The 16,684-nt window shown below is 30.1% G+C and overlaps 1 protein-coding gene across 4 annotated transcripts in view; it reads right to left on the bottom strand.

Annotated features, from left to right (window-relative positions):
* Positions 1-981: 981 nt before the first annotated feature.
* Positions 982-16,684, bottom strand: part of LOC142322166 (solute carrier family 12 member 8) — a 79,829-nt gene continuing 64,126 nt past the window's right edge. For 2 of the 4 annotated variants that reach the window (XM_075360929.1, XM_075360930.1), the window contains exons 12-14: positions 16,325-16,503; positions 11,090-11,258; positions 982-10,002 (exon numbers count right to left, since the gene is read on the bottom strand). In XM_075360929.1, coding sequence (XP_075217044.1) covers positions 9,946-10,002; positions 11,090-11,258; positions 16,325-16,503 — 405 coding nt within the window. In that variant the 3' untranslated portion in view covers positions 982-9,945. Of the gene's footprint in view, positions 10,003-11,057; positions 11,259-16,324; positions 16,504-16,684 lie in introns of all 4 variants that reach the window. The other 2 variants (XM_075360931.1, XM_075360932.1) reach the window with 2 other exon arrangements.

The raw sequence follows: 16,684 nt of genomic DNA, 5'->3' as shown, positions 1-16,684 counted from the left end.
AATAAGTTCAAATTTTGAATGTCAGGATTTTTGCAGGTATGATCTTTCATAACCCCCTCTAACCAAAAAATAAAAATTCAATATTGAAAAATTCTAGGATCGATTTGCAATGGATGTAATTAGGCACAATGATTTTTTATTTGGGATATTGATGTTATTTAATTTTGGTTCAGGGGAACAGGAAGACCTTACAAGTCCTGTATCTCAAAATTTTACTGAAAAGTTTTATAGATTTTTTCTCATAATTTATTGGCACTTAGGTAGCTAAGATACATATTGATGACATTCGGTCTTATTCAAACCCAAATAAAAGTGGAGACACAAAACTTTTTTTTTTGTCGTTTCTGGACTCAAAGTCATATTCTTGTAATAATTAATGAATCCTCTTAATTTTGGTTAAAATTAGTTAAGGGATGGGAGATATCATCTCTATGGGCTAAGGGTTTTGTTTCTCAGTTTTACTCGGAGTAGAATAAAATTTTTATGTAATACTTTATTGCATACTTACTTTTTTTTAATGCTCCACTTGATTTTGCTAGTAATCTGTCAAGGGTTTCAAGAGTTGCATAACTTTCCCAGCAAAGCCAGTTTTTTTTTAATTTTAACATTTATTTACGTGATTAATTACTTAGGTTTATGCTAACTAAATAAATATTCTGCAATATTACGTATTTAAAAAAAAAACTGACAGCATTGTTGTATTGTTTGCTCCACATAAATTCATCAAGATAGGAGTCAATCATTTATATCGTTGTACTGGATGTACGATTTTGTTAAAAAGAAAATGTGATTGAAGAATGGGAATAAAAATTAACTTACAGCAACGAGCAAAAGTAAAAGATGTGCGAAGCAACTTATGTTAGTGACTGTATGGTCTAACAGGCATGTTTACACTTTTTCAGTAGTTTCTGAAATGCTGCCTGTTAATGGAAAAGATCCAAAACTAAAATGTTTACAGTCGAAAAAATAAAAGAACATCTGTCAAAGATACAAAAAATATTCATTTTATTATTAATAAAATACAGTAATAATCACAATTACATCACCGACAGCAAAATGGATTGTTCATAATTATCAGTCTCCAAATATTTCTTACAGTATTAAATTATGTGGAATTTTAATAAATTATTCATAGTAGACATCTATTTACATATTTTGATCTTTAATAATAACAGAATATTTACTCACACATAATCATATGTTTAATTATAATGCATGTTATAAAAACTATAATAAATACAAATCTGGAATAAATATCTGTAGTAAAAAAAAGACACAATTCATTAATTGAATATGTAATAAAGAATAAAAACTATAGCGAGTATAATTACGAGTATATATTAAGAGAGTGTAATAATTTGTTATTAATGAAAAAAATATTATAAATAAATATATATAAACAGTATAAAAATATCAAGTAACAAGACTCTGATGTTATTAAAGTGATCAATAATTTTTTATAATTGCTTTTAATATTATTTATAGAGAAATAAAGTATGTATTTATACAAAGGAATATATTTTACTCTTCCCAAGAAGGCTCACAAATAGAAACTAGTATGTAATATTTATGTTAGATATATGTATGATTCCTATTCAAATAGATGATTCTATAGCTATTATATGATTTTATAATTTATTTTTACATTTAATTTTACTAGATTAAATAAGCAGAGATTGGCAAGTATAAAAATTTATAGTTTTAACAGGTTAGGTGATTATAATAAAACTTACAACAGATTTTTCAAGGATTTTAACCTTTAATTTGAATGAATAAAATTAAGATAAATAAATATATAGTTTTCTTAAAATAAAAAATAACATTTTAATTCAGAGTATTTAAATAATTATCTATTAAAAAATCAGCTATTTACAAAAGAATAAATTAGATAAATGTAGATTATCATGCCTGAGTTGGTATTATAACTTACGTATGTCACCTCTCTAATAGGAAGTGACTCACCAGCATCAGCATCTAAACCAAAATGGTTATGAAAGTAATTACAGATCTAATGAAGAATTTGATTGTTAATAATGGTTTTATGCAGACAAGGGCAAAAGTTTTTTCAATAATTACATTAAAATCTTAGATTCCGTTGAGAAATGTGCAGGGGATAAGTTATAAAAAATAAATAAACTTTGTAACAGTGAGTTATTTTCAGCCCCTGATTAAGTTGTATTCATTTACAAATAGCTTCATGATTCTAAGAAATGATATTTAAAATAGTATGAATTTTCTCTTTATTTTCAATTTATATCCATTCTATAGATATTAAGTAATTTTCAAGATTTTTTTTATAGTTTCCCATTTTTCTGTAGTTATCTGAATGCTAATTACTATCTGCTAAAGCAGATATACATCTGTGCTATCTACCTAAGTGAACCTACATGCTGTGTAGTTATATAGTTTTGTTAGTACCTATGTTAAAACTGTGCCTTATTTCATGTTATCTTGGTGTTTCAAAAAAATTTTAACAAAATTCCTTTGCTCAATTTGTTTTATCTTTTTGTTTAAATGGGATTATGTAGTTGGTTTTAAGATTCAGTAATGTACGGTCATGTCTTGTTCTGTTCTGTGTTTCACTACCATGGTTGTTGTTTTTGGTTATGTATTTAGTCTTGTTGGTGTTTGTTTGTTGTTTTCTTAGTTGTTTATGTTTTTTGTTCATTATTGTTTTGTTTTATTGAATTTCAGTATTTATTTCGCGGTAACCTGGTTACGTAGCCATATACTCAGGCTATTGCTTATTATTACATTAATAATAAGCAATTGCTTTTTGTTTTTTTGCATTAGTACGCTGTTTTTGTTGTGCAGATCGTTAGTGATTTACAGGTTTCTGATATTTATTAGTATTTTTGTTGTGATTTAGTGCAGTATTTACATTTAAATTATATTTACTGCTTTTTTTGTTTGTAGTCTTTGGTTGCTATGGGATACTTACTCCATTGCTACACATTGTTTACTGTTTATGTTCTGAATTTGTTTTTTTTTCCATAAGTTTGTGGTGACTTTTTTGGGTATTATCTACTACAGTTTGATATTTTGGATGTTATTTACATTTTTTGTGTGTTTAGTTGCAGTATTTGTAGTTAATTTACATATAATGTAACTATTTTCATAGTAGCCTATCATTGTAAAAGCAGTTGCTAGGGGTTATTTATTTTGGTAGACAAGTGCCCGATTATTTTTGTTTACATCGACCTTTAATTTTTGCATGTGGGGGAAGAGGGTGGATGACAGGTTTGAAAAGCACTTGATGCAGTGTCAGAGTGGTTCGGCTACCTCCTGTCTGGCAGGTAATGATGGCTGTGACGATTTTTTTGATCCTGAGAGTGGCTTTTCAGAGGAAATGAGAACTGATTTGGCCCCTCTGGTGAGTCAAGATGTTTGAGGTGAGGAGTGGCCATTGGCTTGGTCACGCGATATGTGGGCTGAGCCAGTCTGTAAAGGGAAGAAACAGAAACGTAAACAGAGTGATGACAAGGAGAACATTTGAGTAGGGGCAAACTGGTGGCGCTGATTGAGAACTTGGAGAGGGTCAGTGAACTCTTCCACAAGGCAGTGGATAAAAATACGAAGAATACGACAAAAATACAGGAAGCAGCTCTCCAGATGGAGTTGTCAAAGTTGGTTGGTGAGGTGGTTCAACACAAGGGTGTGGAGATGAGCAGGGCACTGGAATCAACTTAACGGGCTGATGGACTAGCATCACGGACCTCTGCAGTGTTTGTAGAGCTGAAAATACGGTGCGAGTTGACCAGGCTGCAGATTGTTTGGCGAGTGAGCGGTGATGACCTACTTTTTTAAAGTTTTGAGCAAGATGGTTGACTATGATGAACTTATTTGGCTAACGGCAGAAGGTGGTCACAAGAAACAACTCAAACCTTGAGGCATTTGGAGGATATATCCAATGTTGAGAGAGATTTTGGATAATTTTTTATCTCTCCATCTGGCATACCAAGGGATGTTTGGTTTCCAAGGCAGAGATGGCTATGGAACTTCTACGACAGCATAGTGTTAAGGCATGGGACGTGACCGAGGATGACACAGAGGTCATGGGGAGAGGTGCCTCTTCTGCTGGTGGAAGGAGATACACTATTCATTAGGCATCAGCGGATGGTGAGCAGGTTTGTTCAAGGCCATTCTCTTGAAAATCCGAAAAGTGCTGGATGAAACATCGACTGTACTGGTAGCTTCATAAGAATGCCATGAATGTGCTGTAGTCACCAGGCTGCCCAACGTGGGAAGTATAATCGATACTATGCTTGGAAGTCTGTTGAATCTTGAAATTACTGAAGGATTTGTGGTGAGGATTCTGCAAGTAAAGGATTGGGAAGCAAGGGGGTCAGTGACAGCCTTCTGTGGATCTGCAGTTTGTCTGTACTAGCATGGGTGGGTAGTAGTGATGAGGCACACGGACTCTTGAACCCCCAAGCTGAAAAGACAGATTCCTGGTGGGGAATGGCACTACTTCTATCTGGTGACTACAGGCACAGGCACCTCCCAGAACTATGCTGATGCTTAAATGTGGGTCCAGTTTCAGAGGGCAGGGGAAAAAAGAAGAAAAAAGGGATTATGCATTTTGGGCAAAATTTGTTTTAACAACCCTTGCAAAATGGATTTATTTTAACCAAAAAATTACATTTTACAACACTGAAATCCTACATGTCTCCAACTGAAGTACAGTATGGTATAATGGTAATTACTATCAGCCTTCCTATCTGGGATCTGATAATTTACGGCCCAGGTGAACCATTCTCATTTATTGCCAATAACTCCTCAATCTGTTTCCAGCCACCAATTGACTGGTGGTTTTTTAATGAGTAATATAACCAGATTTGATGTATCCAACTTGGCTACAGGTACACTCTCAACATGACCAAGAGATGCAGCTGTCTATGGATCCCATACCAAATGATATCCAGCAACTGATATCTAGAATTGGAAACATATTAGTAATTCTAGAAATGGTTCCTCAAAATCTAATTATAATAGTTAATAGAAATCTTATACCAAATTCATTAGGTACCTTACAGATATTTTTGTAAGTTCTTTTTTTCCACTTACCCAACACTGTTGCAGCCTATGAAAGGTAGTTTTAGGGACATTATATGGCAGTACACAATGTAACACTCTGCTTATTGCCACGAGACATTATGGCAGTACGGAAATCAAAACTTTAAACAGTTGTCGCTATTGATTGTGTGCTGGGATATATTCTTCAGGGTGTGATTGAATTTTTGCCTTAGTCATGTATCATTCATTTATAATTTATTAATATCTGCCTGCATTACTTCCAGATTTTTCCTGGTTAGTTGGAATTTCTACATGTTCATACTTTTGACATTATAACTTATGAGTATATAACCACGTAAAACATCAGATAACTTCATAAAATCATGATTTTATAGTCACAAATTTATGTACCTTCTTGTCCACTATCAATTTAATTTAAAGAACAAAGGCTGGAATTTTGATGAAATGCAACATCATTTTCTATGAAAGCTTCTATCTCTATACTTTTCTTCAGATTTAGTTAATTCAAACTTATTTTACTAAAAAATTTACATTTCAAAGTGAGTATGTATGAATATCTCTGTTGTATAAAAGGCAGTCTTCACGGTTTTTTGTGACCAAATGGTAAAATACCAGTAACTGGCCAACAGTACTGGAATGTTCATGACATATTAATGCTGTTTAACACTGATAATTGAGAACTGAGATGCCTCTAAAGCTTACTGATAACGGTTTATACACTCATTAGGAAAACTAATGTTGAACTATATCAATATTATCTTAGATCTATTAATAAACAGGGAAATTATATTTAAGAACAAGTATCCATTTTGATTACCAGTTATTTAGTGAGAATTTGACCATATTGTTTATGCCACAGAAAAATTTGTGTTTTAATAATATGGATTCTGAGACCCTTATGAATCCAAATTTACTTATTTTATTCAATAAATCTTTAGTCAGAAGCCTTGAAAACTATTTGCCCACCTGGTATTGCAAAAGAATATGTACTGATTATTATCAGTACATGGCTGTTAATAACAGTCTGTCTTACAATGTGCATATCACTGCTACATTACTAATTTCCAAACAATTTTGATAATATGCTTCAGGTAATTCACAATGGAAACCACATATTATGTGAATCTTTTTTCTTCAAAACTGAAAATTGTGAAGTCCAAAAATCGCAACAAAGTTTCAGATGAGAATTTAACAAAACAACTTTGTTGTGTCTCCTCTAAATTACCAGTTAATATAAAAATAATAGCGGATAAAACTAAAAAACAAACCTCACATTGATTAGTTAAGAATTACAATTTAATTAACAGTGACATACAAAGATATTGCATTGTCATTAATATTTAATTTTATAAATATGTACCATTTTTCTATAAAATAATAAAGACATTTAAATATAGCTGTATGTAAAAATATTAGAGTTGCAATTTTATTAAACCTAATATTTTGCAGAGAGTTTCAAGGATTATTATTATTAAATTTATTTATTGTATTGCGGCTCACTTCACATTCTTAGTATTTTATTGGCTTGGTAAAGATTTTAGGTTGGATATAGTTGGTTTAGATACTAGTTAGTACAAGAAAACTACTTTATTGAAATTACTAATTTTTTTATAGAATGTTTTTATAATATAATATTTAAAAAAATGTTACTTAAACTAAGGAAAATTCTATTATATAGAATATAATAAAAACGTAAATATAAGTGAGGTTAACTTCTTCGTTGTAGTCTGTAGTAGTAGGTGTATTATTGTGGTGACAAACTGTCTTTCTAATCATTCTTCCACAATAGCCTAATCTAATAAAATCAGTATGGTACCTTTTATTAACCTTTCTAAATCTGCATGGGTCGCGAGTCTTCTCTCGCAAGTTACTAATTACATGCGCAAAAAATTGTAATTTGTCACTACTCATTCATTTATAGTCGGAAAAAATAGAAAAAAATACAGGTTATAGAAAAAGATTCATAGATTAGAAAAAACTGAACCGTATGTCAGTGCAATTTTTTCTACGTATGTTACAGCTGAAAATCCGACAAGCATAAAAAAATTCGGAAACAATACGTGACTTTCTTCGTTTAACCCTTTCCAGAGTAAAAATTTTTTATCGGAAAAAATTTTTTATACAGTTTTATAAAGCACATTTCGCAGATTAAAAAAAAATAAATTTGGTCCAAATCAAGCCAAATTTGAATAAGATAAAATGAAAACTAACGTGAATGGCGAGACCGGGACGCTTGGGGTCGCTTGGCAACAATGCGAAAATGATGGAATTCGGCCCCACCCTGCTGGAGTGATATAAAGTGACAATTTATTCTCATTCTCCTATCTTTGTTCTATACATTGAGTAATGGTACAAGCTTCTTGGACAAAAGGCTAAGCCTACACAAGAGTTTGCGTAAACGTTGACAAAAAATCCCCCTCCCACTTGTAACTCTACCAACTCTGTTAGAAATAACACTAACCGAATGATCCCGATATCGCTACGCTTTACGAAAACGAACGATTCAAACTGAATACAAAGCTAATGTACGAGGTTGCAATGGGAGATGTTTTTCATAGCATATTCACACGACTGGCTTCCTCCGCTGGCTGCAGTGATGCAACTTCAAATTTCTATAACAAAATTTCCCTTTACAATGTACAGATACAAACTACATAACGTTAAAGATTGAAATCTGTTCTTTCCAACGATAATAACAGCTTATGAATAGAACGATCGGTTCATATTTTACAGGCGGCAAAAGAATAGCCTTTCAAATCCCCGTTATTGGGTTAACGGCATTTAACAAGTTAAAACTTAGTTATAGAGTTCAGACAGTATAGTAAATTTTTTTTTAAGGCTTTTAATTTATAATTTATATATATTAATATTTATAAATTACAATTAATTTATAAATAATAATTTATAATATTGTATAAATTTGTTACATTTTTTACTCTGAATATTTTATGTTCAAATTAATTGCTACAGATTAAACAAATTTTTTTTAAGGACAGAATATGCAATCCTAAAGGGTGTTTTAAGAAAGGCTGTGCTATAATTTACAAAGAAACCAAGGTTAATTTATTTACTGCATTTTATAAGATTGATTGTAACAGTCAAACAGTATTGTTAAGTAAGCAAATAAAAATTTCTTAAGTAAAAAAAAAGAAGAGGCTAGAATAATGATGCAACTTCTCGTCAACAGTGAACATTTCACTACTACTTAAATCCATTAGGTAATAATGTTGATATTTGTTTAAAAACCTTTTGTGACACATATCTGATAACACCATGCAGAGTTCAAGTATTGAAAAGTAACCTTAAAACTGGTGTTGATATAATAACTGATGAACAAAGCAAGCATTCAAATCGTCCACATATTACAATAATTGATGTAAAAAATAAAATTGGGAACATATTCAGAATCTTCCTTGACAATCAAGTCATTACGGTAAATTACTATTTACCGTAATGTGATTGTCTTGTGATTTGAATATAACCAAGGAATACAGATTTTTTATAGAAATATATCTGGATTATAATGTTAAGCAGCATGTTTATCCGGATATTTTCAGTTCAGAATTTAATTTAGTTTGGTGTTCCTCGATTGAACAACTGCAAATATTGTGACCAGTTGTATCTAAAACTTATTCTAGGTGACAGTGAAGAACAATGTGAAAAAAATAAAAATACAAAGTAACGTTCTTCACTCTAAGGCTGAAGGTGTATATAGAATTTTTAAACGTGACACTGAAAAAGTAAAATAAAGTGAATACTATAGTTTTATGTGTTAACTAGCAACAGGTTTTATCTTGCCCACGCTTAGTCATTCAAGTATGTATTATCAAAGACAGTTGTCCACTTACTTTGCAGTATGTGATGTAGGAAGTAATCAGACCACTATGCATTTGTGGCATGAATGTCAAGCAAAGAGTGATTCAATTGAAATTGATCACATATGTTACGTTATATTAGAGAACATTTTGAAGTTTTGCCTTCTGGTAAAGAAAAAAAATTAATTGTCCGGTGAGATCGATGTGTAGGCCAAAACAATAACTGAAAAATATTGCTTTTATACAATTACTTGATTTAAGAGGATATTTTACTGAAATAGAACAGAAATTTTTAGACTCAGGGGATAGCTTTTTGCCTTGGCACAGAACGTTTGCAATGAATAAAAAGAAGAGGCGATGTATAAATGTGTTTGTGTCTTCAGAATGGAAGTATGTTATCATACAGGCCTCTTTAAATAATCAATTTTTTATCATTGATATGGATCAAGATAAGTTTTATAATTTTAATGTGTAAGAAAACTCCATGAAACGGCACCCAACTCTAAAAATAACATCAGTGATATGACTCAAACTGACATCAGGTGATTTAAATGCAGTATTTGTAAGGAAGAGTCGCAACACATTGCAGCCTTGGGTTTGACATTCAGTTCAAAAATATAAAAGGTGTGGTTAATTATTTTCTATTCCAAAGCTGCCAATAAACTTCCCTTTACTTTTCTTCCCTTAACTAAAGGGGGGAAAAAGGTTCTTAGAGATACATATGAATTCATTGGAGAACATAACAAAACTTTTTATGAAAACTTGCTTCGTGAATAAGTCCAGTTTTAGAAGAAGGCATTTTTACTGGCAGTTCTAATAATTTTTATTTTTACGTAAAACTTTTCTTTAAAATCATTTTATAATAAATGCTATGTACAAGTTACTAACAATCCAAAATAAAGTTTGTTTTATTCTAAACTATTTTTAATTGATGTATAATGTTATTAAAATATCTCTAAATTACAGGATGTACAACAATCTTTCAGAAAATTAAAGGGGAAACATGAATTTTTTAAAGACCACTTAAATATTAAATTATTGACTAACCATTTCATATTAAATATTGTTAAGAATATTAAAACACTTAATTTCATTATATAAAATTGTAGTAGATTGTGATAATTTGCAGTCTAAATAACTTTTTCCTTTCCTGAAAAAAAAAAAAAAAACGATATAAAACATTCTTTCAGGGAGGTCTTCAAATGTTTCTGGCTAACATGTTGTTTGAGGGGGCAAAGATGAAATCTCTGCAGCATGTTCCCATGTGTATGATAAGCTACTCAGCAGTTTTTATTGGTTTTATAACAAAAAGTTGCAATGTGAATATGTGAATCATTCTACAGAATACATTTAACACTTCAAACGATTGAACATTTCATTTTCGATAAATAAATAATTCCAAATGGATAAAATAAATAAAGATACTTAGAATGTAAAATTTGATTTGGGAATCTAACTTTATGAGATAAAGGAACTGAATATAGGAACCTTTCCTGCAACTTGGCCTTTCTATTGGTGTCAAGGCTTTGTGAAGCAGCTTACTGGTAGAACAGTAATGATCTAATAAGCTATAGCTATGATCTAATAAGAGTATTCATGTGCAAAACTTCATTTTTATCTATGACTTATTTATTTATGCACTGTATTTTTAAAAAAAATTCTAACTTCTCCTAATACAGATTAAGTAAACCTTATTTGTTTCAATTGTTAACAAAATTTTATTGTATTAACAATTTTACTGTTAAGATTATGAACATAATCTTAAAAAAATTTAACAAACACATATAGAGGCCCACAAATAAATATTAAATTCAGGCTGTTAGTGGCTTGTAGCACTCCTTTTTCTTGGTGATACAATCAGGATTGATAGCAGAGTTCATAATATAGTGTTACTTACTGAATATTGATATTCTAAATTTAATGTGAAAAGCTAATTATTTCCTTACATATAAATATGCTTAACTGAAAATAGTAGTGAAAACTAAAACAATTTAACCTATGATAAGGCCAGGATCAATCAACTTTTACTTTTTTAAAAATTAAGTAAGTCTAAAAAAATCTATAAAACTAAAAAAAAATATATATATATAAAAATAAATAATGTATATAAATATATAAACTATATAAATAAATAAATAACATTAAATTAATAAATAAATGTTAAACATTAACAAATAAAAAAAAAAGAAAAGTTTATATATATACATATACGTTCATGATTATCTGAGAATTTGTACATCGCTGTATGTTGGATCACTGTCAACCATAGGTCTAATTGTGGCAGTTTGGTGAAACCGTTGCCTATTTGAAAAGTCTTCATTTTCATCAGTGAGTTGTGATGGTGATAACATTACTCCAGGAGTAGCCGGTGCAACAACTATCTCTTCAAAATCAGTCCCACGTTTTCTGAAAATTAAAAAAAAAAAACATGCTAAATTACAATATCCTTCATTATTAAAAGACTTATTAAATAAATTAAAAAAAAAAAAAAAATTGTTAACTAAATGGATAAGTTAGCAATGTAAACTATAGAGTTAAGATTTTATTCATGGGATCTCTGTGCTACATGTTATAGTATTGTAATCTGTAAAGTAAAGACCAATGGTAGCTTTTCAGTTATCACAACTTTGGGATGAAAAATGGTAGATACATGAAATAAGTGCTAAATTAAAGGAAACATTTTAATATTTTTCTCTATAAGTTCAATGGGAGCTTCATGAGACACCTTGGACATAGAGATAAGGTAATCCAGTTCCAGCCAAATTCTGCTGGGAAGTCACAAATAATAAAAAAAAAATGAAAGGAATATGAACAACTTCTAAGATGTTATCGTGAAGGAAGATGGCTTTCTTTTCAATATAGTGACGGGAAATGAAACTGGATGAATAATTAAGACCAAGAAGAATGACAGAGAATAGAATACTAGCACTATGGTTTGCCACAACAAAAAAATTTCATAATAATCTGATACAAAAAAAAATTCTCTTGACAGTGTTCTGGGATTCCAAACACGTGAATGTGACTGACTACCTGGAAGCTGGATTGATTGTAAATTTTTTGTGTTCAACATTCTATGGAGACAATAATTTTGCAACATGATAATTATCAGCTACACACATGTGCAACTGCTAAGGCTTTTATGAAGTTGAAATTTTAATCTATTCCACACTATCTGCACTCACCAGATTTGGCACATAGTGAATTCCATAATTAACTTCTTTCCATAATTAAAGATGTTAAAGATGAGTAAGGATATTCATTCACCAAGGATGATGAACTGGAAAATGCAATTAGGTTGTGGATCAAGGAAAAACCAACAGCATTCTTTACTACCTGAATAAGAAAACCGGTTTACTGTTGGGAGATTTGTTATTGTAAATGGTGACTAAATGGAAAAATAAATTGCTACAAAAAAGTTTTTGTAGCAAACAAAATGTACTTTTATGCCATATTTGTTTCATTTGCCTATTATTTAATAGTACGATTATTTAAATGTATTTGTGTACTACATTTCAACTAACCCTCATATTTTGATAACCTTTAAGATACTCTAAACATTTAAACAGACTTATGGGTTTTTATCATTATTCAATTTTCTGTTTTTAGTGACATGAATGTTTTTTAAAAAAAAGAAAAAATCTGTTTTTTCAATTAAATAGAAATTAACATTAAAGCAAAATATGATATTCAGATAATTTAAAAATACTATGCATGTAGTAATATATCAAAAAAATTAACAAGAACACTAAAAATCCTTCTTTGATGTTTAATTTCTTGAAGTTGTGCTAATTAAAATAAATAACTAAACAATATAAAAAAATAATATATCAAAATTTAAAGAAGAATTTAAAAGTATTATTTTTTTTGTATTTCTTTAAAAATTGGTTTTATTTTCCTTTAGCTTTTTAATAAAAAAAAAAATCTATTTTCTGTAAAATATGGATGTATTTGCATAATGGAAAAGAGTTTGCAAGAAATGTGAAAGTGAAAAACTTACATTTTGAGAAAAATAAAAAAAAGGAATGCAGAGAAACAATGTTAGGGGCCACCTACTACCTAGTGTAAACAAAGGGTCCCTAAATGAAAGAATGTACATAACTTTACTATAAGTTAATAAAACAATATTCATATATTAATATAAAGTCAAACAAAACAGTTTTAAATTTTAAATCTGAGTTATTTTAATCTCTTTTCAAATTTAAAAAATGTTAAAGGGAATTTTTCAATCTTTTCTTACAATTTTGTCTGAAAGTACAGTGAATACCAAAATATATACTCTTATGTAAGTTATATACAGAAAAATAATGAATTATATGAATCTTAAATTACAAACTTTACACATGTATGTGTATACATACACTCACTCACCCACACATACACAAAACAATATATATATAAAATCTGTACTAAGAAAATATGACAATAAAAATCCCCTCAAATATTATTTTTACTATGCAATTTTTGGTTTTGAAACTTTCACTTAAGTGATCAATATTATCATCTACTTCTTCTTCTTGGTCTACTCCAGGTGGTGATCGACGATGAATTGAAAATTCACTCTTGTGCACGCTCTTTTATTGGAGCCTGAGAGTGGTGGGGCCGCAGCGCTGCTAAGGTGGGAGAACTGCATGGTCATCTGCACGGCGGATACAAGTGATGCTTGTATCAACGCGTCTAAACTGTGCACCAGCTCACATCTCAGAGTTGCTACTGTGTTTGTCCGCCAATATTAAATTAGGCATATATGTGGTAACAATATATTGTTGAAAAGCTCTCAATGAAGTTACAGCAGTTAAGAAAAAGTCCAAAATCAAAATTTTTTGAATTTTGGTCCAGTCGATTGCAATCAAAAGGGGAGGTGCACAACTAGATGTTACAACAGTCCTAAATCGACATTTTCAACATCCTACGGCTAATCATTTTTGAGTTATGCACGTACAGATGTCACGCCAAAACTAGTGGAATTCAGGTATGATCAGAATGGATATTTCCGTCGAAATCTGACAACCAAAATTTTTCGCGATCACAATACTTCCTTTACTTTGTACAAGGAAGTAAAAAAAAAAAACTTGAAAGCATTTACACAGACAATTACATATGGATCAAATTGATATTGGCCTTTTTTAAAGTTTGCCATTAATTCAATATATATTTTTTATTAAGAATATCTGTAAATTTGTTTGCTTGTTTGTACAAACTAATGAACCACTGGGTCAAACTGAATGATTTTTTTGTGTGTATTACATTTAGATTATGTAAAGGATAGTTTTAAAATGTAAATTTACTTCATCTGATAATTCATTATTGGGTGGGCAATAATCTCAAACAGAAAGTGGGCTATTATTTTGCATCATTTTGTATAGTACAAGTAATATAATGATTTGCTGACTAACTAATGCTCTATGAGAAGTATGGTGTACCTGCAAGTGAAGTTTAGAAAATGTACTGATTTCTATTTTGTATTCACTATTCAAAAATTTTATAAAACTATTCTATTGATATCAATGAATTAATTGAATATTTTATGTAACACAAAAACTAGAATACAGTTTTTTTTTTGTAGCGAATGCTATCTATAAATGTGTGATCAATATAATGTGTGTATTCAAAATGTTACAAAAGGCTTAGGCTTATGTTTTAGTTTATTTAAATTTGTGACCTTGATTTACATCTGTTTTTCTTTGTAGTGGCATAACCGAGTGAAAAATCTATAGAGTAAACAAAATTTGAAAAATAACAATTTACATGAGTGAAACCTTAACAACATTGCCATTTTCCAACTTGAAATATTTCTCACTATGAAACTTTTTACTTCTCACTATGAAACTTTACTAAATAGAATTAAAAAAAAATTATCTGTGAAGCTTTACTGAAAATTCAAATGGGGGTTTTCTCACCTCTTTTTGAGAGGACCATCTTTTGTTGATTCACAGGAGGATAATTAAATGAAAAAAAATTTGTAACAATTTTTGTATGAAATATTTTTTGGGTTTTTGACTTAAGGTTCCTTCCCTTTTGGACAGTAAAATGTGGTAACTGGAGATACTTGGTAGTTCAATTTTGAATATTAGAATGAAAAGAAAGAAGGTATTTTTTCCCTTTGTTGTTTATTCTTGCAATTATTCACTTTCTCTCTTCACAAGAAATATTCATATAGCAATATATTTTTTTAGTACCTTGATCAAAATTAAAAAGTAAAAATTCTAAAATTAATTACTATGAGTGTTCAAAATTGTGACCACTGATGTAACCTAATCTATGTCAATTCAGTTTGATGTTTCAGTAATATAGCCACGTCTGTTGATTTGAAGATTTATGACCATTCATTACATCCCATAATTATAGTTTGTTATTATGATTTTTTATGTCTTTATTAAATAATTCTTTTAATTTATTGGGGATTAGACAAACTTTTTAAAAACGGTTGTCCTGATAACATCCTACTGAGGGAATATAACAATGAAAACTTTTTAAGAAAAGTTCCATATTTGACCAGAATTTGAACTGGAACCTTTGAGATACAAGACTGAGATGCGATTGCAAAACTACAGTCATTGGAAACGTTAATATTTTGTTAGTATAGCAAAAGGTATTGCTGCAGACAAAATAATACAATTTTTAGATTTAATTTATAGCCAAATTACTGCATGATGTAGGTCTGACTTTAACTGATAAATACTTTAGCTGTCATTTAAGCCTTTCCAGCAACTCTAGATAGGATATAAAGTTCCTGAATAAGCCCATAACCAGAACTGTTTACCTCAGGGAAGTAAAGCAGCTGATGTGGACACAGCTTTACTAATTCAAGGAAGAAGGGATCATAGGAAAGGAAAAAGGGAAAGTGAGGAATAGAGAAAGTCAATTGATAGAGGGATGCCTCATGTGACAAGGATATTTTACCATCTGCATATGAAAATCTAAAAGAAGAGTTACAGGATATTTAATTCCTAAAACAACAGTTACAGGATATTTAATTCTTCTGTAATAAATAAATAAACTAAGTCTTAACCTTAAAATGATAAAATATATTTTCACATAACAAAAACTTATCATGGTCACCATTTTCCCAAAATAATTAATCATATTACAAATGTAATTAAATTCTGTAATTATAAATAAAGGGAGTATACTGAAGATCATGAGGACAAGACTCAGATCATTTGGAGATATTGAGAGAATGAGGGAAAAAATAACAGCATTGAATGTTGAATTAGGAAGTACATAGGCAGAGACCAACAAGAAGACTTAAGGTTAAGAGACCAACAAGTAAACAGATAAGGTAAAAGAAAATATTTTAAGAAAGGGTGTAGCGGAGTGGTGAAGGGATAGAACTACATGGTTGTCTACAATTCTTTGCCCAACCCAGGATACTGGGTAATAAGTACATACTAAATAACTGTAAGCATAAATATAAATAATTATTCATTTTAATTGACTTAACAGAGTAAATTAAAATATACAATAAAACTGACCCACACAACCGAAGAAGAGTGACATGAAGCCATCTGAAAAATTTAAAGTGAGTAGCAACTCCAGGTTTAACGGCAGGATTGGCTAGGCCAACATATACCCAAATAAGGAACACTACTCCACAATTAGCCAGAGCATAACTCCAATGAACAAGGAACATCATGCCAAGTTTTAGAATAGCCTGTTAAAAAACAAAAATTGATTAAACTTTTCTTTATTATTATTATTATTATAAAAACGAATGAGGTATCACTGGAAATTATTTGCAGAAAATTATGTAAAATTAATTATTAATGATACCAAGACAAATTTCAAATTATGTACAGTAAGTAGAGCTATAAAAAATGGAGAATTTATTTAAC

The sequence above is a fragment of the Lycorma delicatula genome, chromosome 3, assembly GCF_047948215.1.
Source record: "Lycorma delicatula isolate Av1 chromosome 3, ASM4794821v1, whole genome shotgun sequence".
NCBI classification, from domain to species: domain Eukaryota; kingdom Metazoa; phylum Arthropoda; class Insecta; order Hemiptera; family Fulgoridae; genus Lycorma; species Lycorma delicatula.
The sequence above is the reverse complement of the archived record's forward strand: the minus strand, read 5'-3'. Positions and strand labels throughout refer to the sequence as shown.